The following is a 23,538-nucleotide window of genomic DNA, read 5'->3' on the forward strand; positions in this document are numbered from 1 at the left end:
GGTACATGCCCGTGCGCCACGCTCCGAGCGCGTCCGTGTTTAAACAGACAGGTACAAGTCAGAAGTTGTTCATTCGCTGACACAAGTAGTTGTCTGTAGTGTTGTCAAAGTTGTTTTGTAGTTTTTTTGCTAAAAAATGGAATGGATAAACGAAGTTATTTTTGATTTTTTAAATTAGTATCAAAATTAACCAAGCTTATGGAATTCTACGGCGCCAGAGCATAAGAATCGAAATATAGACGATGCATGAAACCGAATAAAAAATCAATTAAAGAATAGTACTATTTCGATTAAAGACTTAAAAAAAAAGAGTTAAATTTTTTAAAATAAAGTTAAATCAAACATCAAACAGTACTATCACGGACCTACACAGAGACTGTCACGGACCATAGGAAGAGCTCTGTCTGCGGTGCGTTGCCGTCCGTGCTCATCGGCTGTGCGCGATGATCTGTAGAATCGCCGATCGTGGGAAGCCGCTTTTACACATACTTCGTACCGAATTGGTTTAGTGACTTTCCCTACTAGTAAAGATATATCGTTTTAAATATGTTTCTCTCTATTCCTACCGTTTAAAGTTTTTACCCACATTAAATTCTTTTCAAAGCTGTATAGATACATATCAATAAGGTAATTATAGAATTTTTATATAAAAATGATTGTATGTCATTCAAGATTTACGACGTCAGAACCCCACAGCGTTGCAAAAACATCAGAATAGTTAGTAAGTGAGGAATTTTTAAAATGTAAATTATTATATTAACATTAATAAATACACTTAGTTTTAAAACTACTGCAACACACTAAAATACTTAAGAAAACATTTTAATACAAAATGTTATATTTTAAATTTTAAACTTACCTCTTTTAGAGCATTAATGGTAAAAACGTCCCGTTATTATTTCTTGTTCAAAATAATCTATCTTACATAAAAGCTTATCAGCTTTCTACAGACTATTTAAGCGGCAACACTTTATACAATTTTGCTACACGCTGAACTGTCATTAAAATTTAAAGTATTCTACACCCTCGCCAAATTATTAGACGCACTCCTGTTTTTTAATAATTTGATGTTTTATTCGAGTTTATATGCAGTTATTTCACATACAAACATACATGAAATGGATTTTTATTCAGTAAATTTATTATATATTTCGTATTTGTCATAAATGGCAACACTGTCTTATTCAATTCTTGCCGGAACGTAAACAAGTCTAAACCTGCTCATATCGCGTTCGCAGGTGCTTCAGTTGCGAACGTGTCTCTGTGGCTTTATGTGCTGTGTTTGTTTATTAAACAGTTTTATATTACGCAGTTATTTGTTTATTTCGTGTGCAGAGTTTAAATAATCTGTTAGTATGCTTTCATCATGGGTAAAAAACGCGATCTTTTACCACGTAAAAAAGATGAGATAAAGGCCCTAGTGAATACTAAAATATTTTCAAACCGCGAAATATCAAGAAGGTTAAAGGTTTCTGAAGCTAGTGTACGACGCATAAAGAAGAAGATTGAATTAGGGAAAGAATTGAGCCCAAAACGAAAGAAAAAATGCGACAGAAAACCTATTTTCCCTCCAAGGTCAAAAATATCTTTAAAGAAAATTCGCCTGGAAAACAGATTTGCTACCACAAAATTGATAAAATCGCAACTCCAAGATGTCAATGTGAATGCTTCTAAACGTACTGTGCGAAGAAAATTAAAATATTTGGGTTTTATGGCCTGCCGCCCCGCTAGGAAGCCCAAGTTAACACCTGCAATAAAAGCAAAGCGTCTGAATTGGGTCAAACAGTTGCATGATAAAGATGTGAACTTCTGGAGGTCGGCAAGTTCATAATTTCTTGCATAATATTTCATATTTCTTTCACAAATAATGCATTTAACCATTTAACCAACATAAACACTAGCATATAATTTTTTTTCCATTGTTGACAGGTCTGCTTCAGTGATGAAAGCATACTTGAAATTTTAAAAAACAAAGCTCAGTTTGTGCGTCGTCGTTATGGAGAAAAGTTTCATCCTGACTGTGTTGTTCAGACTGTAAAACACCCTACAAAAGTGATGATTTGGTCAGTCATTACGGCAAGGGTACTGGACGTCTGTACGTGGTAAAAGGAATGATGCGGCAAGACCAGTACAAAGATGTCTTGCAAAGGCGGTTGATTCCGCAGCTCCAAGACTGGTTTCCAAATGGGGAACGATTCATTTTTATGCAAGATGGAGCTCCCTGCCATAAAGCAAGGTCTGTCAAAGCGTTTTTGACAGAACAAAATATCTCTTTGTTGGATTGGCCGGGTAATAGCCCCGATATGAACCCCATAGAAAACGTTTGGAAGTTGATGAAAAGAGAAGTAGCTAAAGACATGATTACAAACAAAATGCAGCTCTTAGAAAGAATAATTTACGTGTGGAATCATCATCAAATGCAAGAGACAGTACAGGCTTGCATTGATAGTATGCCGCGCAGAATTAAAGCTCTAATAGCGGCTAAAGGTGGCTCAACAAAATATTAACACTTAATTGTTGTTATTTCTGTTTTCTTTCAAGAGTCAATAAATACATATTTGTTCATTAATAATGAGGTTTTATTGCTAATAAAATATAGACAATTAAATGGACAACCAAATAACATACATTGATTCTGGTATATAGAAAAAACCTATTTAATATAGTGCCTCTAATAATTTGACAAGGAATGTATAATCTATTTAATTAAATTTATTATTTTGTAAAATATTAGACTTAAAGAGTTATTTCATAAAATTTTTATTATTAATGATAACAAATGTTTTTGGTTATTTAATCAATATAATTCTAAAATTCCCACTATAATGATGATTACATTTTTCTGATTATTATACCATGTTGACGCCTATGAAAGATCGAGCAGTTCCGTATGGGTTTCGTATTATTAGCTATGTTAGAAAAATTTGAACTCTAAGGTTGACGTTCTGGAAATTTGAAATATAAGTGACGTCACTTTATATAAATTGTGACGTGCAACATTTTTACTTTGAAAAATGGTATATAAGGTTAGTACGAACTTCGATCTTTCCTCATAGCTTAACGCAAACAATATTAATATTTTAGGGCTCTCTTTAAGGTAGGAGCGTAATCAGTTATTCTTTATGAACTTGCGATATACCGCAATTATAAACGGGTGATTTCTAGTTTGTAATAGGATGATTTTATTAATATTGCCTTTTTCTTCTCTGTTGCCCTTTATTAACTTTCATTTAATTTATACTATTTTCTGGCATACATTTATCACGTAAGTATATAAATAAACTAAGAACTTGAGATTATGTATGTAAGATTATGTAACTGCGCAAGGATACTGCACGCGTCTTGATATCTCTTGTCACGCTAAATATTAATTCGGTTCTTATCGTATCGAACCATAATAAAGACTGAACTAGAATGGAGGTCTCTTGTGACATTTACAAAATGCTACATTTTATAAACCATGGTTATATAATCAAACTAAAGAGATATATTAGGTTATTAATATCTGCTGCTTTTATTAGGAATTAACTACAATTTTATTTAAAATCGTTTTCCCAAGTGGAAACTGAAACATTAAAATAAAACGTATTTAAGTAACTAAAATTGAAATTAATAAACATATATATATATATATATATATATATATATATATATATATATATATATATATATATATATATATATATATATCTATATCTATATATATATATATATATATACATATATATATATATATATATATATATATATATACATATATTAATAGAGCCAACATAAAAATGCCATAAGAAAATAGCTTCAGAACCATATTAACGTTTTGGACTGTATTTAGAAAATGTAGTAGCGATTTCTTTTGTAAGCTATAGAGAACATTGCCATAATAAAAATTAGAGATGGATAATACGTTTGTATATTTTTATGAATTTAACAGTTTTTTAGAAAGGTTTTAATTTTTTATATGAACCTAAGTAAAATATATACACTTCATGTATACTTTTAAACTACCAGGTAATGTCTTTCTCGATGAGAAAAAAAATAAATCCAAGAAAATTGCTACCCTGGAGATATAAATAAAAAATCATCCAATCTCACTTCAGAGAAATTGTCCTGAAAACAATTCCGCTTGGCACATTCTGCTGTGATAATATAAATAAATTGAAAAAATAAACAAAAATATTTATATACGAAATAAAATGGGATGTGGCAATCCGGGAGCGACCGAGGAGGGGAAGCATACATTTTTATCTTCTAAGCAAGGACCGATGGTTTTAATTGACTATAATTTATTTGATTTTATTCTATTATATTCTATTTTATTCCATTCGATTCGATTTGATAATCGATTCGAAAATCGATTGGATAATCTATTCGAAAATCGATTTGAAAATGGATTCGATTTGATTCGATAAAGAATTTGATTAGATTTCACTTGATGCGATAAAGAATTCGATTAGATTCGATAATCAATTCGGTTCGATTCGATATTTAATTCGATTAGATTCGATATTTGATTTACTTTGATGGCGGTTACTAATGGCGGTTATTGGGGACCACCGCCTACGGGTGCTAGGGTTCCTTAAAATGGCGCACTAACATTGGTTAAATTCAAATATCTTCAGAACGGTTGTCTTTTATGTGGTGGTATTCTGTATATTTATTTAGTGAAATATATCCAATATATTGAAAATTGTTATTAAGATGTTTGTCTTTAAAAAATTCGTCAATTTGATATAACATTTAACAAAAATTTCGATTTTTTTTAAATGTTTTTAAATTTAAATAAATTTTTTTTTATGTGACAATCGGATTATGTATCGATTGTTTTAGAGACTTTCATACAAAACAAACTTTAAAAAATTACCAAAACTAAATTAAAAAATTACAAATTATAAGATTGTAAGTGATAAAATTACCTTTACCGTTAATTATTTTCTGCAAATATAAGACTTTTTTCGTAGTTTTATGATATTCAAAAGCTTAGCGTCCCATATATGGAATGGTGATCTTCTTCAAACGAATTAACAAAATTAATCAAATATGTATTAACTAAAATTAATTTTTATTGCAACAAAATTTAATAACATAATTCAGGTTGTTTCAAAATTTTGCGAAATTTGGCGCAACAAACTATCCGAACAAATGGTGTAATAACATAAAGCAAGAATATTACAGACTGACTTCACCACTGCCAGTTACACTAAAGTATAAGAGGCCAAGACAATAGATATAGTTTATGAGTATATTTTATGTTATTAACTACATATTTCTTTAGCCCCAGATATTTCTCAATAGTTGGCCAATTGCTTCCGTTTATCAACGCATTGGATATCTTATACATATAATACAATATTTATCCTATTGTTAATGACGAAAAATGACGTCATCGAAGCAGTTAACGAATTTGTATACCTGGGAACGCTCGTCAATACTGAAAATGACACTACCGCAGAGATAAACCGCAAAATTTGCACGGCTAATAGATGCTATTTTGGGCTTAATCTTCTTTTTAAATCTACAGTTATATCAAGAAATACAAAAGTAAAACTCTACAAAACAATAATACGCCCAGTCCTAACATATGGTTCAGAAACCTGGACTTTAACAAAAAGCAATGAAAACATGTTAGGATGTTTCGAAAGAAAAATACTAAGGCGCATCTATGGAGCGGTAAATGAAAATGGTGTCTGGAGAAGACGATACAACTTCGAACTCTATAGGATATACCAGGAACCAGATATCGTAAAACACATAAAGATAGGACGCCTGAGGTGGGTAGGCCATGTAATGCGGATGGAGCAAATCGACCCAGCTAGAAAAACTATCCTTGATATTCCTATTGTTCAAAGAAGAAGAGGAAGACCCAGAACAAGATTCCTAGATAACATCGATGAAGACATGAGAAATATGGAAATACGTGCTTGGCAGAGGAAAGCGATGGATAGGGATGACTGGAGAAAAATTCTTGGGGAGGCTAGGACCCATACAGGGTTGTAAAGCCAAAATGATGATGATGATATCCTATTGTTAAGTAAATAGTGCCTTAAATTATTTTATTGGTACAGGTTAAACTAAAGCGTTTATTTTAAAAACAACAATTTATGAGTTGTGCGCTTTCTTTCTTAATAACAGATGATGTTTGTTTCTTTTGTATTAGAAAAAAATAGTTCAGCATGGCGGAAATTGGTCAAAACAAGACCTCTTATATTATCGATGGTAGTATTTGTGAAATTCGAACTACAGATTAACCACGAAAACGGAAAAGAAAAGTTTATCGAAGAAAAACTATAAAGCAAGCTAAAATACATGGAGTTACTCACAAAACGCATAAAGGTGATAAGGATGTTTTAGCCCGAACAACAGGAAATGACTGTTGGTAAGTTTTTTGATAATACCAAGTTGTTTTCTTAATGCTTATGACTTTAATCTTGGTTGTAGGTGTAAACGTTACCGATGCTTCTATGTAATAACACAAAAACAACGTTCTGACTTACTGAATATGTTTAATAATATGAAGACCAAAGATGAACAGGACGTATATTTATCAAGCTTCATTTGCATTACTCCTGTCCAGAGACGACGCAGTCGTACTTCACAAGCTGCTTTACCTAGTACAGTAATACTAGTGACAGTGGAAAGAAAGACACAAACAAAGCTCAACATCAAAAAGGTCCACCACATATAGCTTCTTTTATGTATAAAATTCTACTACCGGAAAATACGTAAGTATTGTTGCCAAAGCTCTCCGTAATATTTTCAATGTTACTAAAATGCAAATCCGTCGAATTAGAAATAGCTTAGAAATGAGTGGATGTTCTCCAAAAGATGCCCGGGGAAAGCATATAAATAGGCCTAAGAAGACATACCCTGCTGATATAGAAAACAAAATAGCTCACATTTCTTCATTAAAAGACCGCCAAAGTCATTATACAGGAAGACTGGACAAAAAGAAAATTTATCTACCATCAGAGTTACATGTTAAAAATATGTACAGAGCCTTTAAAGAACTTCCCTTACAGTCCAAGGTTTCTTACTTTGTTTATTATATCATATTTCAAACTCGATTTCACATATCTTTTTCTTACCCCAGATGTGACACTTGTACATTATGTGATGAAACTTATTCGCTTTTCATATATCCTGGTGCATGTACTGAAATAAGCATTAAAAATAACACATGTATACCCAATACAAGGACATTCATACCTACCTTGCAATAGTGACTTTAGTCTCATTTCTCGTGCAAAAAAAGTAGTTGTTGACGTTCCAGAAAAATGGGATAATCTAATTCAGCAGTCAAGGTTTAAACCTTCTCCATTTAAAGTGGTTAATGCTGGGAAAGAAACTGACTGGTTTCTTATGGACGAAAGTTTTAATGATTTATTTTTAAACCATCCAAAACCAAAAATTTCATTAAAACCTTCAACAAATGTACCGAATATCTGAGAAGTATCCTGGATTAGTTTTAATACGTTGAAGTTATCACAGCCCATGGACGTTCCACACCATTACTGGAAAACAACACCAAAACAAATAACTCTGATACCAAATAAAGCGAAAAATAAAATAAGTCAACCAAAATAAGTTTCGCGATCTAATAAAATTAACTAAATATTTCAAGAAGCCTCTTAATAAAGAATTTTGATTTTAATCTAGAAGCAGAATCCGGGGAAACCAAGGACCAAACTGCAGTCGTAGAACTATTTAGCGGTGATAATAGCAGTGGTAGCGAATAGATATCATGGATTTTTTATTATTTCTACGAGGATATTATATAATATTCATTTTCTAATATACTCTGTTAAGTTTCTATCGATTTTTTTAAGTATCAATAAAAATATAAAATCAACTTGTATAATTATTTTGATATACACATTCCTTCCAATATGAATATCTTAGTAAACGTAAGATTTGAAATAAATTGAAGCCGGGCAGTTTTTCTTGATTTGCTAAAATTTTAATTTTTGGACAAGTGCTGTTTTTTAAATAAACGCTTTAATTGTTAAAACAGGTAAATAATAAACTGTTGTTTTCTATGAATGCTTTTATTTTGTGTCAGATCTACCAGAATAATACCGTAGTTATTGAATGAGCGGTTATCTGTAATTCAATATTGCTTCTGTCACATGGAATTATCGTTCTCTCTATTGGATAATCATTTCTGAAAAAAATATTAAAATAATTAATTATTAAATACACTGTTTATTAAAAATATCAACAATATAAAAAATAATGTGACAGAGCATACTAAAATATAATTAATTTTAAGGTAAGGAGAGAAAAACAAAAACACTGTTAAGTGACGCAAACACACACGCACGTGTTGGATTTTTTAGTTAACGCCTCAGTAAATTTTGAGTTTATTTTTATAATTAACTAGTACGGAGATAACTTTTCTTCTCAATATGCCTGTTATTTTTCATCTTGTTTGTTAAAGTTAAACGGATAATATTACTAATAATTTTTAATTTCTTTAAAATTTTTGCTTATTTCTACTTATTTCGATTATTTATAAATACATACAGCTAAATATAGCTAAATTTGGCTTCGTTTTGGTTAGTTATTACACATTTTCTTATCAGTTTTATGATATACACTCATGGACAAAAATATAGAATATGTTGGAATTTTCCAAATTTTTTTTGTAGTCACTATTATTTCAAAGTTATTTTAGATTACTGATTTTACTCATATAGTAGACTGATGTACTTAACTGGTTTGAAATATTTTGACGTTTATTTTAACGTTTATTCTGCGTTTAGTGTTACTTGTACATTTTATAAAACCTTCTTCACGTAAAGGAAAAATCATACTAATTCGGTTATTTTTAGTTTAATTTATTAAGTTTAATTTAGGTTTAAAACAAATATGCCACCAATTCGACACTGCGATGAAGGCCAAGTAGCAAATATTGTAATTTTGTACGAAGAAGGATATGCACAAAAAAATATCGCACGACGTCTCAGGAGAAGTCAATCTACAGGTTCGAATACTTTAAAAAGGTACCACGAAACAGAAAATTTTGTACGAAGGCCTGGTCAAGGACGCTCAAACTGCACAACCGCAATTGATGACCGTTTTTTGGTTTTTAATTCTACACGAAGTCGTTCATTGACATCGATGTACCACAGAAATGACCTATTAAATGTTAGATAAGTTACTGTAAGTTGAGAAACAGTTAGACGAAGATTAAAAGAAGCAAACTTAAAGCCCAGATACCCCGCCAAAGTTCCACGTCTTCTTCAAAATCATAAAGCTCGCTGTTTAGAATTTTCAAGAATACATATTTAGTGGAACTCCTACAACTGGAAAAATGTTCTTTTTACTGATGAGACCAGAATCCTATTTTGGAAGCCAGATGGTTAAAACCACATCTACAGAAGAGTTGAAAAACGATTCGCCAGCTGCAATCTCGACCAGACTATTAGTTATGGAGGCGGTGGCATAATTATTTGGGAAGTTATTAGTTGGGAGGTACACACCGCACTTGTGGAAGTGATTGGACGGATTGCTGGTGACTCTTACGTTTAAAACATCCCACAAGATCATATTTTGCCATAGGTTGGTTACATTGGATATGAAAGATTCATGTTAATGTGCATTATGATAATGCTCGACCACATGCTGCTGTCAGAGTGAGTACTTATATTGATGAGTTCCAAATTCGAAGATTGGATGAGCCACCGTTTAGCCCGGATTTAAATCCAATAGAGCACATGTGGGATCACTTAAAACGCTTCATACGACAAAGAAATCCCGTTCCAAATACGATAGAGGAACTTCGGCTTGCTGCACAAGATGAATGGAATGCAATTTCCCAAGGATATGTCCAAAATTTACTTGCAAGCATGCCGAGAAGGATGCAAGCAATATTAAAAGCTAGAATGGGAAATACTCGTTACTGACCATGCATTTCTTTCAGTTAAAAAGGCTTATTTAAGCAATTTAAATTAGCATTTAAGTTTAGAGTAAAATAATCTTATTTACCTAATATTAAGCATTCATTTTTTTCGCAATTTTCTCCGCATAAAAACTTAAAATTGTTCATTACACATTGTTAAAATAAACTCTATTTCACCATAAACGACTTGATTGACCAGAATTTATTTTGAAAAAACAAAAATTAGAAAATTTCCAAATTATCGATATTTTTGTCTATGAGTGTATTTTATTATCTAGTTTTATTTTTTTAATTGCTCATTTCTACAGGGTATTTTTTGGGAAAGTAACATACCTTAACTGAAAAAAGGGGACGATCTCAAGGCGATCTCAAAAACTCCATACTTAATGTGTTATACTTCATCAATAAAAAAACATACTGGATGCTTTATCTATTTTGCCAATTCGTTATATAATTTATATCTTTTTAACCACATTGTATATTTTCTTTATCTTTGGTAAAGAAACACCCTGTATAATTTGTTTTGTCTCATACATTTCTGGTATATACGGAGCGCTCTGTATAACTGATATTATTATTCTCCCGTACCTGACGTTCACCAATGAATATAAGACTTTTCCAATATACAATTTTCAATATAATCCATATAACTATATTTTTTTTTATTTTATTTGAATTTTATCTAATTATGTTTTATTCTTTCTATATCATCCAGTATATTGCGTCGATTGTTTACCATGGCTTCTTGTTTCTTCACGTGGTCCCCATTCTAACAGTGTTTTATGTCATCGATAATATTTTTAGGTCATAAAGCATGGACTTTACATATTTAGCGTTTTTTTTACTTTTCTACAGTATTTCATATCATTACTATTGCACTAATGGTGCGCAAAGCTAACAGCTCCTGTAGTGATAGTGAACTAGAGGTGTATTTAAGGAAGGTAAAGGAAAGACCGATTATAAACACAATAATGGGAGAATATCTGTGAAAAACTTTAGAGAATTTGGTTTAGCTGGCATCATCCAAAATGTCAACACAAGAGTTCCGTAGAACATTATAGAACATTATGAAACAAGAACCCTGATATCATTTAAGAAATACTCAAATATTATCAGGAGCATGGTCGTAGTTTCCAGTTTACAAAGCAGCAGAGACTTTTATTTCTTTAGAAGTATAAATTATTACAAAACTTAAAAAAAAAGAAATTTATTATTTATTAAAAAAAAATAAGTGAAACTGGACATATCAATGTAATAAAGCCTTTCAGCAAAATGCCCTCTAAAATTCTGATTCATTTTAATTGAGGTTAATTTTGAGCTTGGTGCTCTTCTCAGACACAAATTAGCGACAAGTGAGGTGAAACCTATATATTTTGCTTCTAGAATGCTTTTAAAAGCTAAGAAAAAATATTTGAAGTTTGAAAATTACATCAATACATAAATCTAGAAAAAAAAATTAACTTGCTACTAATCACAAACCAAATGTTTTTTTTTAAGGTTTAATTTCTAAATTGTAGATAGTCGTATTATGTTGAATTATTAGTTGATAATTTCTCAAACAAATGCAGTCAGAAGTATTAATGGATTTGCATAATTCTCACTTAGAATCTATTAATAAAAAAAAGTTTAGCTCGAGCATATTTTGGTTTTCCAGATAGAGACTTTGAAATTGAAAAAATAGCAACAAGTTGTAATTTTGATATTTTACATTCAAACAGTTCTCCTAAGATAAAGATTTTCCCTTGGCCTATACTATTTTTATTGTTATATCCTACCATATACCACATACAGAGCTGACATTCTAAATAAACCAGAAATACTGTCGGTAGTCTATATACCGAAGAAACAGATAAAGATGAAAAATATTTAAGACCAGATCTTGTTTACGCTAATTTTGCTTTTATTTATACAAATATGAAAATAACCTTAACTTACAATTTTTACTCTAAGACCAACTAAATAAATTACCTGTTTAATATAACAACAACTTTTCCTCCGTCCGGTCTTTTAAACGCAACCAAGTCCACTTTATTATCGTTATCACATTGGGACGAATAAATTCTGACAGATCCCCTTGGAATAAATTTAGAGAAGTGTCCAAGAGCATAGTACTGCGGTTGTTTGTAAAATTCCGTTACATTTGCAATTATGGGAGAGTCTACTGGACCTGCAAGGGATGGACCACCCTTTGTGTTAAGAACCATATTCCAGTCTACCCATCCTTGAACCCAGTGGTTAAGATCCTATAACACGTAGATTCGTTAAAACAATAACATACAAGAAATAAGGGTTATCAAGGGTCACATCATGAGCTGTACTTTTATTAAATATCTTGTGAAAATTTAATCACAATGTATAAAATACATTTCATTTTACTCTTTAATTTAATGGAAATAAACCAAAATTTTAATTGAAAATACATTATATTTGACCTAACTTTTTATTTTTTCTGTCCAAGCGTGATCGGTTTAGTGTGTTTGGCCCAGAATGGAATGCAATTTATGGCGTTAGTGTTTGCCTTCTACAAGTCGTCCATCGTGTACATGATTGGACATTGTTTGCACTGGAGCATGTAGTCTTCATCCTGTCGTTGGTCGCATAATGACAAGTTGTCATTTTAATCGAGCTAGCCCCATATCGCTCTGTTGATCTTCACAGCGGCCACGGCAGATCTCATTCGGCTTAGTATTGCCCATGTCCTCCAGTTGCAGTTCAAACTAGTATTTCTGTTTGGTTTTGGAGACTACTAGGTTGTACGTTCCTCGATAACGCCATTGAGAAAGCCTTTCCTGGATTTTAGTCGCAGGTCATCGTGTGAGTGCCCTTCCATACCAAACATCGCATGTCTGTCGTCAAATGACGGTCTGAAGCTCCGTGTACTTCATGGTTTGTCTTCGCAGTTCCTGTCGGTCGATTCTTGCACACTCATATAGTTTCTTTAGTGGCGTTGCTTTCACCGGCACCCTTTTGATATTTGGCACGCTTCGTTTAGGGCCACGTCCACTTTATTAGCGTGTGCCTACTTACTCCAAACAGATCGTGGATCCTTGCCCGTGAAAAAGTTGAGAGCCTGGACTGTAGCTAGAAAGACGTCTGGTCAGGGGCTCCATTTAGAGTACCGAAGAGAGGTAGTTTGTGAATTTGTTTCTTAAAAGATGCTACCTTCAGAATTGTCATTTGGTAGTGTGCTTTATTATTTAGTGCTCTTTGTAGCTTTACTTCGAGTTGTATTGGATGTTCTGCTTGTTCCAGTTGGTATCTGGTTCATCTGATCTTTAGCTTTCTTTTCCCCCATATTAATCTTAGGTGAAACGAGCAGACTTAGGTTTCCGTGAGGTTAGGCTTTGGCGAGTTCCGGTTGTAGTAAATTGTCAGGTCTCGAAGTGCTTACTCAAGCCAGTTCGGCTTAGTAGGTATTTTTCTGTTCATCGAAAGCAAGGTCTTTATCATACAGGGAGTGTTCATCAGTTTTAGTAATTGTTAGCTGGTTAGTGTACAGTCTTCTGGTTTTGCCAGCGGCTTTTCTTTCCCAATATTTGACCAGTAACACGTTCCTTTTATATTTACGATTTCTATTCGCATTTAAAAATTTATTTATTTAATTATATCTTTTATTCTATTTTAAACTTCAATTGTGGCTTATTTCCATCAAAAATAGTAAATTGCATTGAGATGCTACATAAAAATAGCTTCAGAACAATATTATATTCTCATGTTGAAGCTGATCTCATGTAACCAAATTAACTATCCTACAATAAAGTTGACCGTATAGTTTTAAAGTCCTATATTTTAAAATGTATAATAATCTTTAATTTAATCGTCAATTTTAAAGTTAAATTTGTCAATATTCGAAAAAAAGGCTGCTGGTCTATTTTATTTTTAAGAATAATTATCTAAGCGAGATACTTCCCTGACATACAAAATGCCTTACGTATTACTTGCTCAGATTTCGTTGAATCTTAATGCATTGTTAAAATAACCTTCATTAATGAAACGGATAAGAAAGGTAAAACACAACAACGATACATCATGCTTTTTGCAACATTTATTATGCCTTATTAAGTATGTACATAAACTTCAGAAAACAGTCATTGTTGTTCAAAATGAGAACCACAATTCCTAATGAACGCTCTTGTCCTGCGTCGTATTTCTAATGGGGTTACTTTTAACCTCAGTTCTGCCCTTATAATGTCAGCTGCTTCGATAATCCTTTCAATTAAATGAGCTCTAGTTCGGATTGGAACTTAATAAACAAGTTCTTTGAATCTGCCCCAGAAGTGGTAGTCACACGGTGTTAAATCGGGCGATCTATTAGACCACACAATCGGTCCAGTTCGTCCTATCCACCTATTGGGATAATGATTGTTGAACCAAGCCATAACAGCACGTGCACAATGTGCAAGGCATCTATCATGTTGGTACACCATTCTTCGTCTGAGAGCGAGGGGTAAATTTTCTAAGAGTGGTGGTAATTCATTCTCTAAAAATTCTAAGTACACTTGACTATTTAACCTGCCTGGCAAAAAGTAAGATCCTATTGACTCTCGTCCGGTAACTCCTACCTAAACGTTGACACTAAATTTTTGCTGAAAAGGTGTTTCTTTCGGTAGATAGGAATTGTCATGTTCCCAGTAATGCAGATTGTGAAAATTTGTTATTCCTTCTCTATTAAAACTGGATTCATCAGTCCATAAAATACTTTTAAGAAAATTACCATCGTTGATGTCTGCATCTAACAAAAAGCAGCAAAAATTTACCCTTCTAACTGGATCACCGTCTTGAAGACCTTGTACTGGCGTGTAATGATAAAGGTAGCGTCCATCGTTGTGCACCACCGACCAGACCTTCCATTTCGAGACATTTAACTGTCGAGCAACCTTTCTGATGCTTGTGGTAAAATCATTCGTAACAGCTTGCAAAATTTGGGCGTCTACACCAGGACCGTAACGTCCAGGATTAATACTGGAAACACGATTGTTAACACTACCAGTTTCACTAATTCGTCGATATGTGTTAATAGAGACCCTTACATGGGGAAGTCGCCGGTTAGGGTAACGGCGCTGATATTCTCAACGTGCTGCAGATGCGTTTCCATCACTCTAGCCATAGAGAAACAGAATGTCTGCGTACTCTGCATTCGAAAACGAACGCCATCCCAACTAATCCATAAATCACGTTATGCAGATACACAGTCTGGTTGTTGACTCAAACAAAGTTTAAAATCGTAATGCCCAAAAAACTCACAAGAAACTCCAAACACAATAACACAATTCGGATGTCAAATTAGTAAAACGCACCGTTTATACGCATACAATAACCATGTTTATAAACCAAAATAAACCACTTCATAGCAGGTAGATTGTTTGTTAGCATAGCACGTAGATTGTTTTTTGTTTGTTATGCGTTCGGAGAATGACGATAGCTGATAGAAATTTTATGCGAAGAGTCAGTCTTGTAGATTTACATTTTTATTCTATTCGTAAAACAGGGAGGTAGTACGCCTAGATCATTTTTTAAACGTGAAATAGACGGTTATCGAATATTGACAAAAATTTAACTTTATTTCGGAAACCTTAACAGTTTGAGCGATACATTATTAGCAAAAAATTTTGCAAATTACTTGCCTTATTATCCCTTAAAAAATTTCCATCGACCTACCAAACACTCTGTATATATATATATATATATATATATATATATATATATATATATATATATATATATATATATATATATATATATTGGACATTAACTTATCAGTGTCGGCGTAATGACGTAATCGACGATTTTTTTTAAATACAAACCGAGGTCACGCGACAGCTCATTTCAAAGCTCTCCTTATCGTCTTTACAACGATGTAATCACTTGAATATTTATTTCTACAGGGTTCAGAAAAAAATGTGAACTTTGTTAAGTAACATGGAATTACAGTAAATATTCATTCACTGAACTTAAATACACTAAGGAAAGCCACTGGGAATAAAATAAAATAGTGTTTTTTTTTTATTCCAAAAAAATACATTGATAACGATAACAAACAATGCTACATTATAATCTGAAATTAATTATTGTAGTAAGTATTCCAAGGTATTTTTCAAAAATATTTAAATCAATATTGTCATTGACTCGTCTTTATTGGTCAATAATCTGTTAATCTGTCAAATAATGGACGTGAAATTTTTACTCTTTGAGTCTTTTGCCGACATTAATAACAGCATTTACAAAAATGAAACTAACAGAAACAGAACAAATCAAGATTTTAGTCATGATTGATTATGGAGATAGAGTGAGGACTCAAGCGGAAGTTTGTAATTTATTGAATGCCAAACACCCCAATCGCGAACCAACTACTCAATCAACAGTAATAAAATTGAAAAAAAAAATTAGAGAAACGGGTCATGTTAAAGATCTTCCCAGAAGTGGTAAAAAATCAATATCCGAAGCCAAAAAACTGGACGTTGTACTGGCATGGCGTTTGTCCACCAATCAACTGTTGTAAGGGTGCTAAAAAAAGAGAGTACATCTGGTCCAGCAGCTATTAGAAGATGACTTTGATAGAAGAATTAAATTCTGCGAAACCGTAATAGAAAAATGTAACACATATCAGGGTTTCATACAAAATGTAACTTTTTCTGATGAAGCGTCTTTTATGCTGAACGGTCACGTAAATCGCCAGATATATCGATACTGGGCAAGTGAAAATCCACATTGGAAGAGAATAGGACATAATATCCCGAGAAGGTGAATGTTTGGGCCGGCATTATAAACAATCAAATTGTAGGGCCATATATTTTTGAAAATAACTTAACTGCTTCCTGTTTTTTAACATTTTTTCAGGATTATCTGTTGCCAAAGCAAAATCAGCCAAATTTCCAAATAGAAATGATTTGTGGTACCAATATGATCGTACTTCCCCGCACTAGGGCGTTGAGGTAGAAAATTACCTTAATAACGTTTTTCCAGGTAGGTGGATAGGTAGAAGGGGGCTCATCGAATGGCCAAATTTGACTCCGTTAGACTTTTTTTCTGGTGATATTTAAAGAGCAGAGTGTATCAAAATCGACCGAATAATGTAGAAGAATTGAAGGAGCGTATCAGAACGGAAATTGCACAAATAACACCTGAAGTCATCGAAAACGATAGGAAAGAATTTATTGATTATCTTTCACATTGTATTATTGCTGAAAGTCCTTATTTTGAACATTTAGTGTAAGTAAATTGTATTTATAAACCAACAGTTTTGGTTAACCCTGTAGAAATAAATATTCAAATGATTATATCGTTGCAAAGGCGATAAGGAGACCTTTCAAATGAGCAGTCGCGTGACCTCAGTTTGTATAAAAAAAATCGTCGATTACGTCATTACGCCGACACTGATGACGTAATGTCCAACACATACAGGGTGGTCCTTAAGTAATTGTAAAAAAGAAACCATAGATTCTACACTTTAAAATATTGCGATTTAAGTCAAATTGCTTCATCAAAATGTTGATATTAAGAAAGATACAGGGTGTTAAAGTTAAAATTAAAAATTGTAATTTTCACTATAACTTTCATGTTTGTGAACATTTATGTATAAAAATTCTTAACTGGGTACTATTGATTATCAGAAATTATAATCTGATGCATACTTTAATATAGCTGATAGAGGGCGCCACTTATGCCACATATATGGCATACATTTACACTTAACTTTTTTTGCTTTTTAAGTTACTGGTGTTTGTGATAAAAGATATTAAAGATACATTATTTTACCAAAAAAAAGGTATACTTGTTAATAACTTCAAAACTCAACAATTTTCGAGATAATCGCATTTAACACATCAACTACATAATTCAGATTTAACGCAATTACTCCAGGCAACGAAAGAAAATTAGACAAAAGCATCAATACTTCTAAATTTTGGTATAAAATGCCTTCAATAAAGTTAATAGTTAACGAATTATTAAATAAAATAAATATATTAGCAGGATAGAATATTAGGATTTGACAAAATAACAGAATAATTGGATTTTACATCAAACATTTTACGTTTTGTATTAAATTAAAGTCATAATAAAAATATTTTATTAATAAACCAAATTAAGAAATAGTTAAACTTAATAACATTACACTTTTTGTGAAAGTAAGTGTTCGATATGTTGACCATTTTCTTTAATTCATTTGTCAATACATTCCATAAAAGATCGTCTCATATTAAATAGCATCATTGGTTCTAAAGAAACTGCTGCATTATTTATAATAAGTATTATATATAATAATAAAGTGTTCGTTTGGGAATTTTATGAATTAAATAATTATATTAATATCTCACCACATGACCAAGGAATATGACTACCACGCACAATCCAACGTGCAGGCAAGTTGCATTTAATTATTTTTTCACTGCATTTTTCTCTATAATGTGGTGGTGTACCAATCAATAAAATCATTTTATAAAAAATGTAAATAAATCTCACCATTCAAATAACGAGGTAATTCGCATCTCCATAAAAAATATTTACAAATGGTACCAAACCATACGATATGCATTTTAAACATGAATTTTAAATAAACGTCTGGTTTGGAACAATTAGTAATTATTTTTTACGGACATGCGAATTACCTTGTAATTTGAATGGTGAGATTTATATACATTTTTTATAAAATGATTTTATTTGATTTATTGGAAAAATTTTCATCAAACTTAAGGCGAATATGTGGTTTATGCAAGATGGCACACCACCACATTATAGAGAGAGGGCAGTGAGAACATACTTAAATACAAGTTTCATGAACGTTGGATTGTTCGTGGTAGTCATGTTCCTAGGTCATGTGGTGAGATATTAATATAATTACTTAATGCATAAAAATCCCAAAAGAATACTTATTATTATACTTATAATACTTATTATAAATACTGCAGCAGTTTAGAACCAATGACGCTATTTGATATGAGACGAACTTTTTTGTAATGTATTGACAAATGAATTAAAGAAAATGGTGGACATATCGAACACTTACTTTAACAAAAAGTTTAATAATATTTAGTTTAATTATTTTTTAATTTGGTTTATAAATAAAATATTTTGATTATGACTTTAATTTAATACAAAACGTAAAATGTTTGATGTAAAATCCAATTATTCTGTTATTTTGTCAAATCCTACTATTCTATCCTGCTAATATATTTATTTTATTTAATATTTCGTTAACTATTAACTTTATTAAAGGCAATTTATACCAAAATTCAGAAGTATTGATGTTTTTGTCTAATTTTCTTTCGTTGCTTGGAGAAATTGCGTTAAATCTGAATTATGTAGTTGATTTGTAAAATGCGATTATCTCGAAAACTGTTGAGTTTTGAAGTTATTAATAAGTATACCTTTTTTTGTTAAAATAATGTATCTTTAATATTTTATATCACAAACACCGGTAACTTAAAGAGAAAAAAGTTAAGTGCAAATGTATGCCACATATGTGGCATATGTGGCGCCCTTTATCAGCTACATTAAAGCATGCATAAAATTATAATTTATGATGTTCAATAGTACCCAGTTATGAAGTTTGATACATAAGTGTTTACAAACATAAAAGTTATAGCGAAAATTAAAATTTTAAATTTCCACCCTAACACCCCGTATCTTTCTTAATATCAACATTTTATTAAAGCAATTTGGCTTAAATCGTAATATTTTAAAGTGTAGAATCTACGGTTTTTTTTGTACAATTACTTAAGGACCACCCTGTATATTTATAGCAGTTGATGCCCATTCAAAAATTAAAATTGACGTGTTTTAAATTTTTTTTTAAAGTCGTCTGTTTCTGAAATAATGAATTTATTCCATACATTTGCAGCACACTGTATGTCTGAATAGTCATTATGAATGAAGTAAATTAAATTTTTAGCTTTTTTCTTTTATCAAATAACAAAATAAAATAATTTGTTTTTTGTTTTCAGAAAAATTTTCATTTCCATTTTGATTTTGGATTAAAGAAATGTAAAAGTTAAATATAACTTATTTCCTGTTAAAATTTAAGTTTAATCTCATTAAAAATAGTAGAAAATTTAAGTTTGATCTCATTAAAAGTAGTCGAAACACAGTCAATATAAAAAAATACAAGGATTTTTTTGATTATAAAAATATCATCTTGGTTTTTCGCTAGGTAGCTTTTTTGAACATAAAAGTTATGTTTTTATTAAAAATCTAAATTTTGTTTATAATAGTTAATATTAACAAATGAATTTCATGTAAATATATATATTGTAATAAATTCTGATCAAATACCACACAAACATTATATTATGCCTGCCTATTAGTTTTCACACATGTCATGCATATTTAATTAGATTTCGTTTAACGGAGCATTAGGATTTTCATTATTCCCAGAAGCTTGATAATGGAATTACCTAAATAAATTCCGAAGTTCGGTTTAAAGCGCGTTGGCGAGAATTTAAACATTTCCTACAGAATCAACAAATAAATGTTAATGAATCAAATATCTGGGTTAAAAGCCAAGCACAAATTATAAAATATCTATATTTCATAATTTGGAAAAAAAATGGTTTAACCCGTTCATGGCCAGAACATTTTTTCAGGATCTTTAACTCCTCCACCATTTTTTTGAAAAAATGACGTTGCAAAAACGCAACATTTGACACTAACGTTATAAAATAAATGCACAAAATGAAATACAAACTTATTCAGCAAGAGAATAGAACAAGAATTAAAACATTTAAAAATAGCACAGAAAATGGACGCTAAATCTTATTTATCATGAAATTTTATTAAGCATTTTTCGTGGAGGGCAATATTACACTTAATACATTTTTTGATTGCTGTTGAGTAGCATAAACCAAAACGAGTTCGTTTTACTTGCGGTGCTATAGGATGCCCATTATTAAATCTGGTGTCAACCACAGTTTTTTTACTGTTAAGGGCAAAGGTACTGATTTAAAACGCGGAGTACCATAACTAGTAAGCAAAGCTTTTGCTATATATCTAGGAAATTTCTAAAATCTAATTCACTTGGACCTCAATAGTTTCCTTTATTTTTCTATACCAAAGCCAAGCATTCTTTACAGATACGTCCAAACACCATATGAAGAGTGGCCAAGTGCTATGTCGTAGACCTTATGCTTGTTCTATAATATGAGAAGAACACCTTGTAGCTTGGCCAATCAGACTGATACCTTTACAATTTAAAGCAGTATTGAAGTAACAGTGACTACCCTTTTGTCATTTTTTATAAATAAAAATGATTCATTGGTTTTGTCATAATATGCCTTGTGATGACCACGTGCAGATTTTTTTATATCACTGAATAGGCCTTTTTCAACTTTACTTGATTTAGTGGTAACAACGTCACCTCTTACACTTTTCTTCATGTGATCTACTAACTTAAGGCAAGTATTTGCATAAATACCATGAAGTAATACTTTTTCACATTTAAATATTGGGAAATTCTCCGAAAATTGCATGCTTATACCACTTCCTAAACCAAATTCTTTTTTATGGTCACTTTGTTGTCCTTTGGAACCCAGATTAATACACCTGAAAGTCAATCAAATAATTAAATGTTGTATTCCAACACCAAGACTTGTATCCAAGGTGAATTGGCTTTTCTTTTATATGCTGCTTCATTCCATGTCGCTTATAATATGGGATCATTGCTTCCTGTATGCTTGGTTTTGTTTCCGAAACGATAAATTCGGTAACAGATTTTTTTAACATACATGGATATATCTTGTAGGTTTGATCTGTTAGAGTAATAGCTGAATTATCAAAAAAGTAAATAAATCTTGTAAATGTTTCTAATCTTTTACGACGTATGGTTTGGAATATAATTATATTTTGAACATCATCTGATTCTTCTCAACACATTCGTCTCCTTGAATCTTGGATTTGCAATATGTCCGCTTACTAACAATATTTTTATTAAGAAATTTAGCTCATAATCACTTAATTCGAGTTAAAATCCTACCACACAAGCATAGTGAACCGTTTCCCTTACTATAACTTTTTAAGACTTAATTCTTCTTCTATAATAGGAGACATTTTAAACCTTCCTGTCACTGCCTTCTATGCTCTCGTTATATTTTATATTTAATCGTTATTTATTTTATATATGGACACATTACCAGACAAATGAAAGGCATGGAGAGGTTGGTGGTTGAAGACAAGGTAGATGGTAAATGAACTCGAGGAAGATAGCCACTCCGATGGTCAGACCAAATAAAGTGCGCTACCGGTTACTCTCTGTCTGAGGCAGCACACCGCGCCCAGGAGAGAGAAGAATGCATAGCAACCATTCGTCAAATACCATATCGTTACCACATCCTTACGAAGGATAAAGGATAGAGGAGGAGGATATTTTATATTAAATAGGGCTGTAAAATTTGTATGATCTTACTTTCTGCGAAAGAATAGCTTGTAGCTTGTACCAATCGTACTGATACCTTGACAATTTAAAGCAACAGTGACTACACTAGACCACAAATAATTCATTGGTTTCGTCATAATATGCCTTGCGATGACCACTTGAAAATTTTATCATTTCACTGAATGGGAATTTTTTAACTCTATTTGATAGAATGGTACCAACGTTACCTCTTTCACCTTTCTTCATGTCATCCACCAACTTGAGGTAAGTATCTAAATAAATAACATAAAGCAATACTTTTCCACATTCAAATGTTGGCAAATTCTCCAAAAATTGCGTGCTTTTACCAGTTCATAAAACAAATTCTTTTTTATGATCATTTTGTTTGATCTTTAGACCCTTGATTAATACAGCTGATAGTCAATCAAATAATTAAATCTTAGATTCCAACACCAAGACTTATATTCAGGGCGAATTGGCTTTTTTTTGTGTGCTGCTTTATTCCATGTCACTTATAATATGTGATCATTGCTTTGTGTATGCTTGATTTTGTTTCCGAAACGATGAATTCGGCAATAGATTTTTTTAACATATATGGAGATATCTTGTAGGTTTGATCTGTTGGATGAATAGCTAAATTATCATTAAGGTAAACAATCTTATAATAGTTTTCAATCTATTATGGCGCATGCTTTTGGATATCATTATATTTTGGACATAATCTCATTCTTCCCAACACATTCGTCTCCTTGGATTTGCCTTATGTCCGCTCACTAAAAACATTCCTATGAATGCGTTTAGCTGATAATCACTAAACTATAGTTAAAATCTTATCTCACAAGCATAGCGAACCGTTTCCCTTACTATAAGCGTAAGTAAATCTTCGGAAAGTGTAATTATTATTTATGGCTGCTCTCTTTTATTAAATATAATAAATTGTTATTAGCAGAAAGATTGGTCTTATTCCTAACGGCTTTACTATTTTGCGATTGGTAGGTTTATCTTCTTTAGTCTCAGATTGTTGAACATCAGAAGAAAAAGGCTCATCTTGAGCTGGAAAATCACCTGGAGCAATATTAAAAGATAGTTCGTTCACGACAAATTCTATAATGAAATCTACATTATTATCACCCATTCTTATTTTACGTCCCCCTGGTATAAAATAGCTTTAACTTTCAAACACAACTGATTGTGGTTAAATTTATCAATAGTTCCTCAAATATCTTCGTCGCCAAAATCTTCGTCAGTTACAATTTGGGGTTAGGGGGAGTCAAAA

General features: G+C 31.7%; 1 protein-coding gene across 1 annotated transcript in view; it reads right to left on the reverse strand.

Annotated features, from left to right (window-relative positions):
* Positions 1 to 8,030: 8,030 nt before the first annotated feature.
* Positions 8,031 to 23,538, reverse strand: part of LOC140442732 (lysosomal acid glucosylceramidase-like) — a 99,515-nt gene continuing 84,007 nt past the window's right edge. The window contains exons 8-9 of the mRNA XM_072533713.1: positions 11,867 to 12,141; positions 8,031 to 8,158 (exon numbers count right to left, since the gene is read on the reverse strand). Coding sequence (XP_072389814.1) covers positions 8,059 to 8,158; positions 11,867 to 12,141 — 375 coding nt within the window. The 3' untranslated portion in view covers positions 8,031 to 8,058. The remainder of the gene's footprint in view (positions 8,159 to 11,866; positions 12,142 to 23,538) is intronic.

This window comes from Diabrotica undecimpunctata, chromosome 6 (genome assembly GCF_040954645.1).
Source record: "Diabrotica undecimpunctata isolate CICGRU chromosome 6, icDiaUnde3, whole genome shotgun sequence".
In the NCBI taxonomy this organism is placed as follows: domain Eukaryota; kingdom Metazoa; phylum Arthropoda; class Insecta; order Coleoptera; family Chrysomelidae; genus Diabrotica; species Diabrotica undecimpunctata.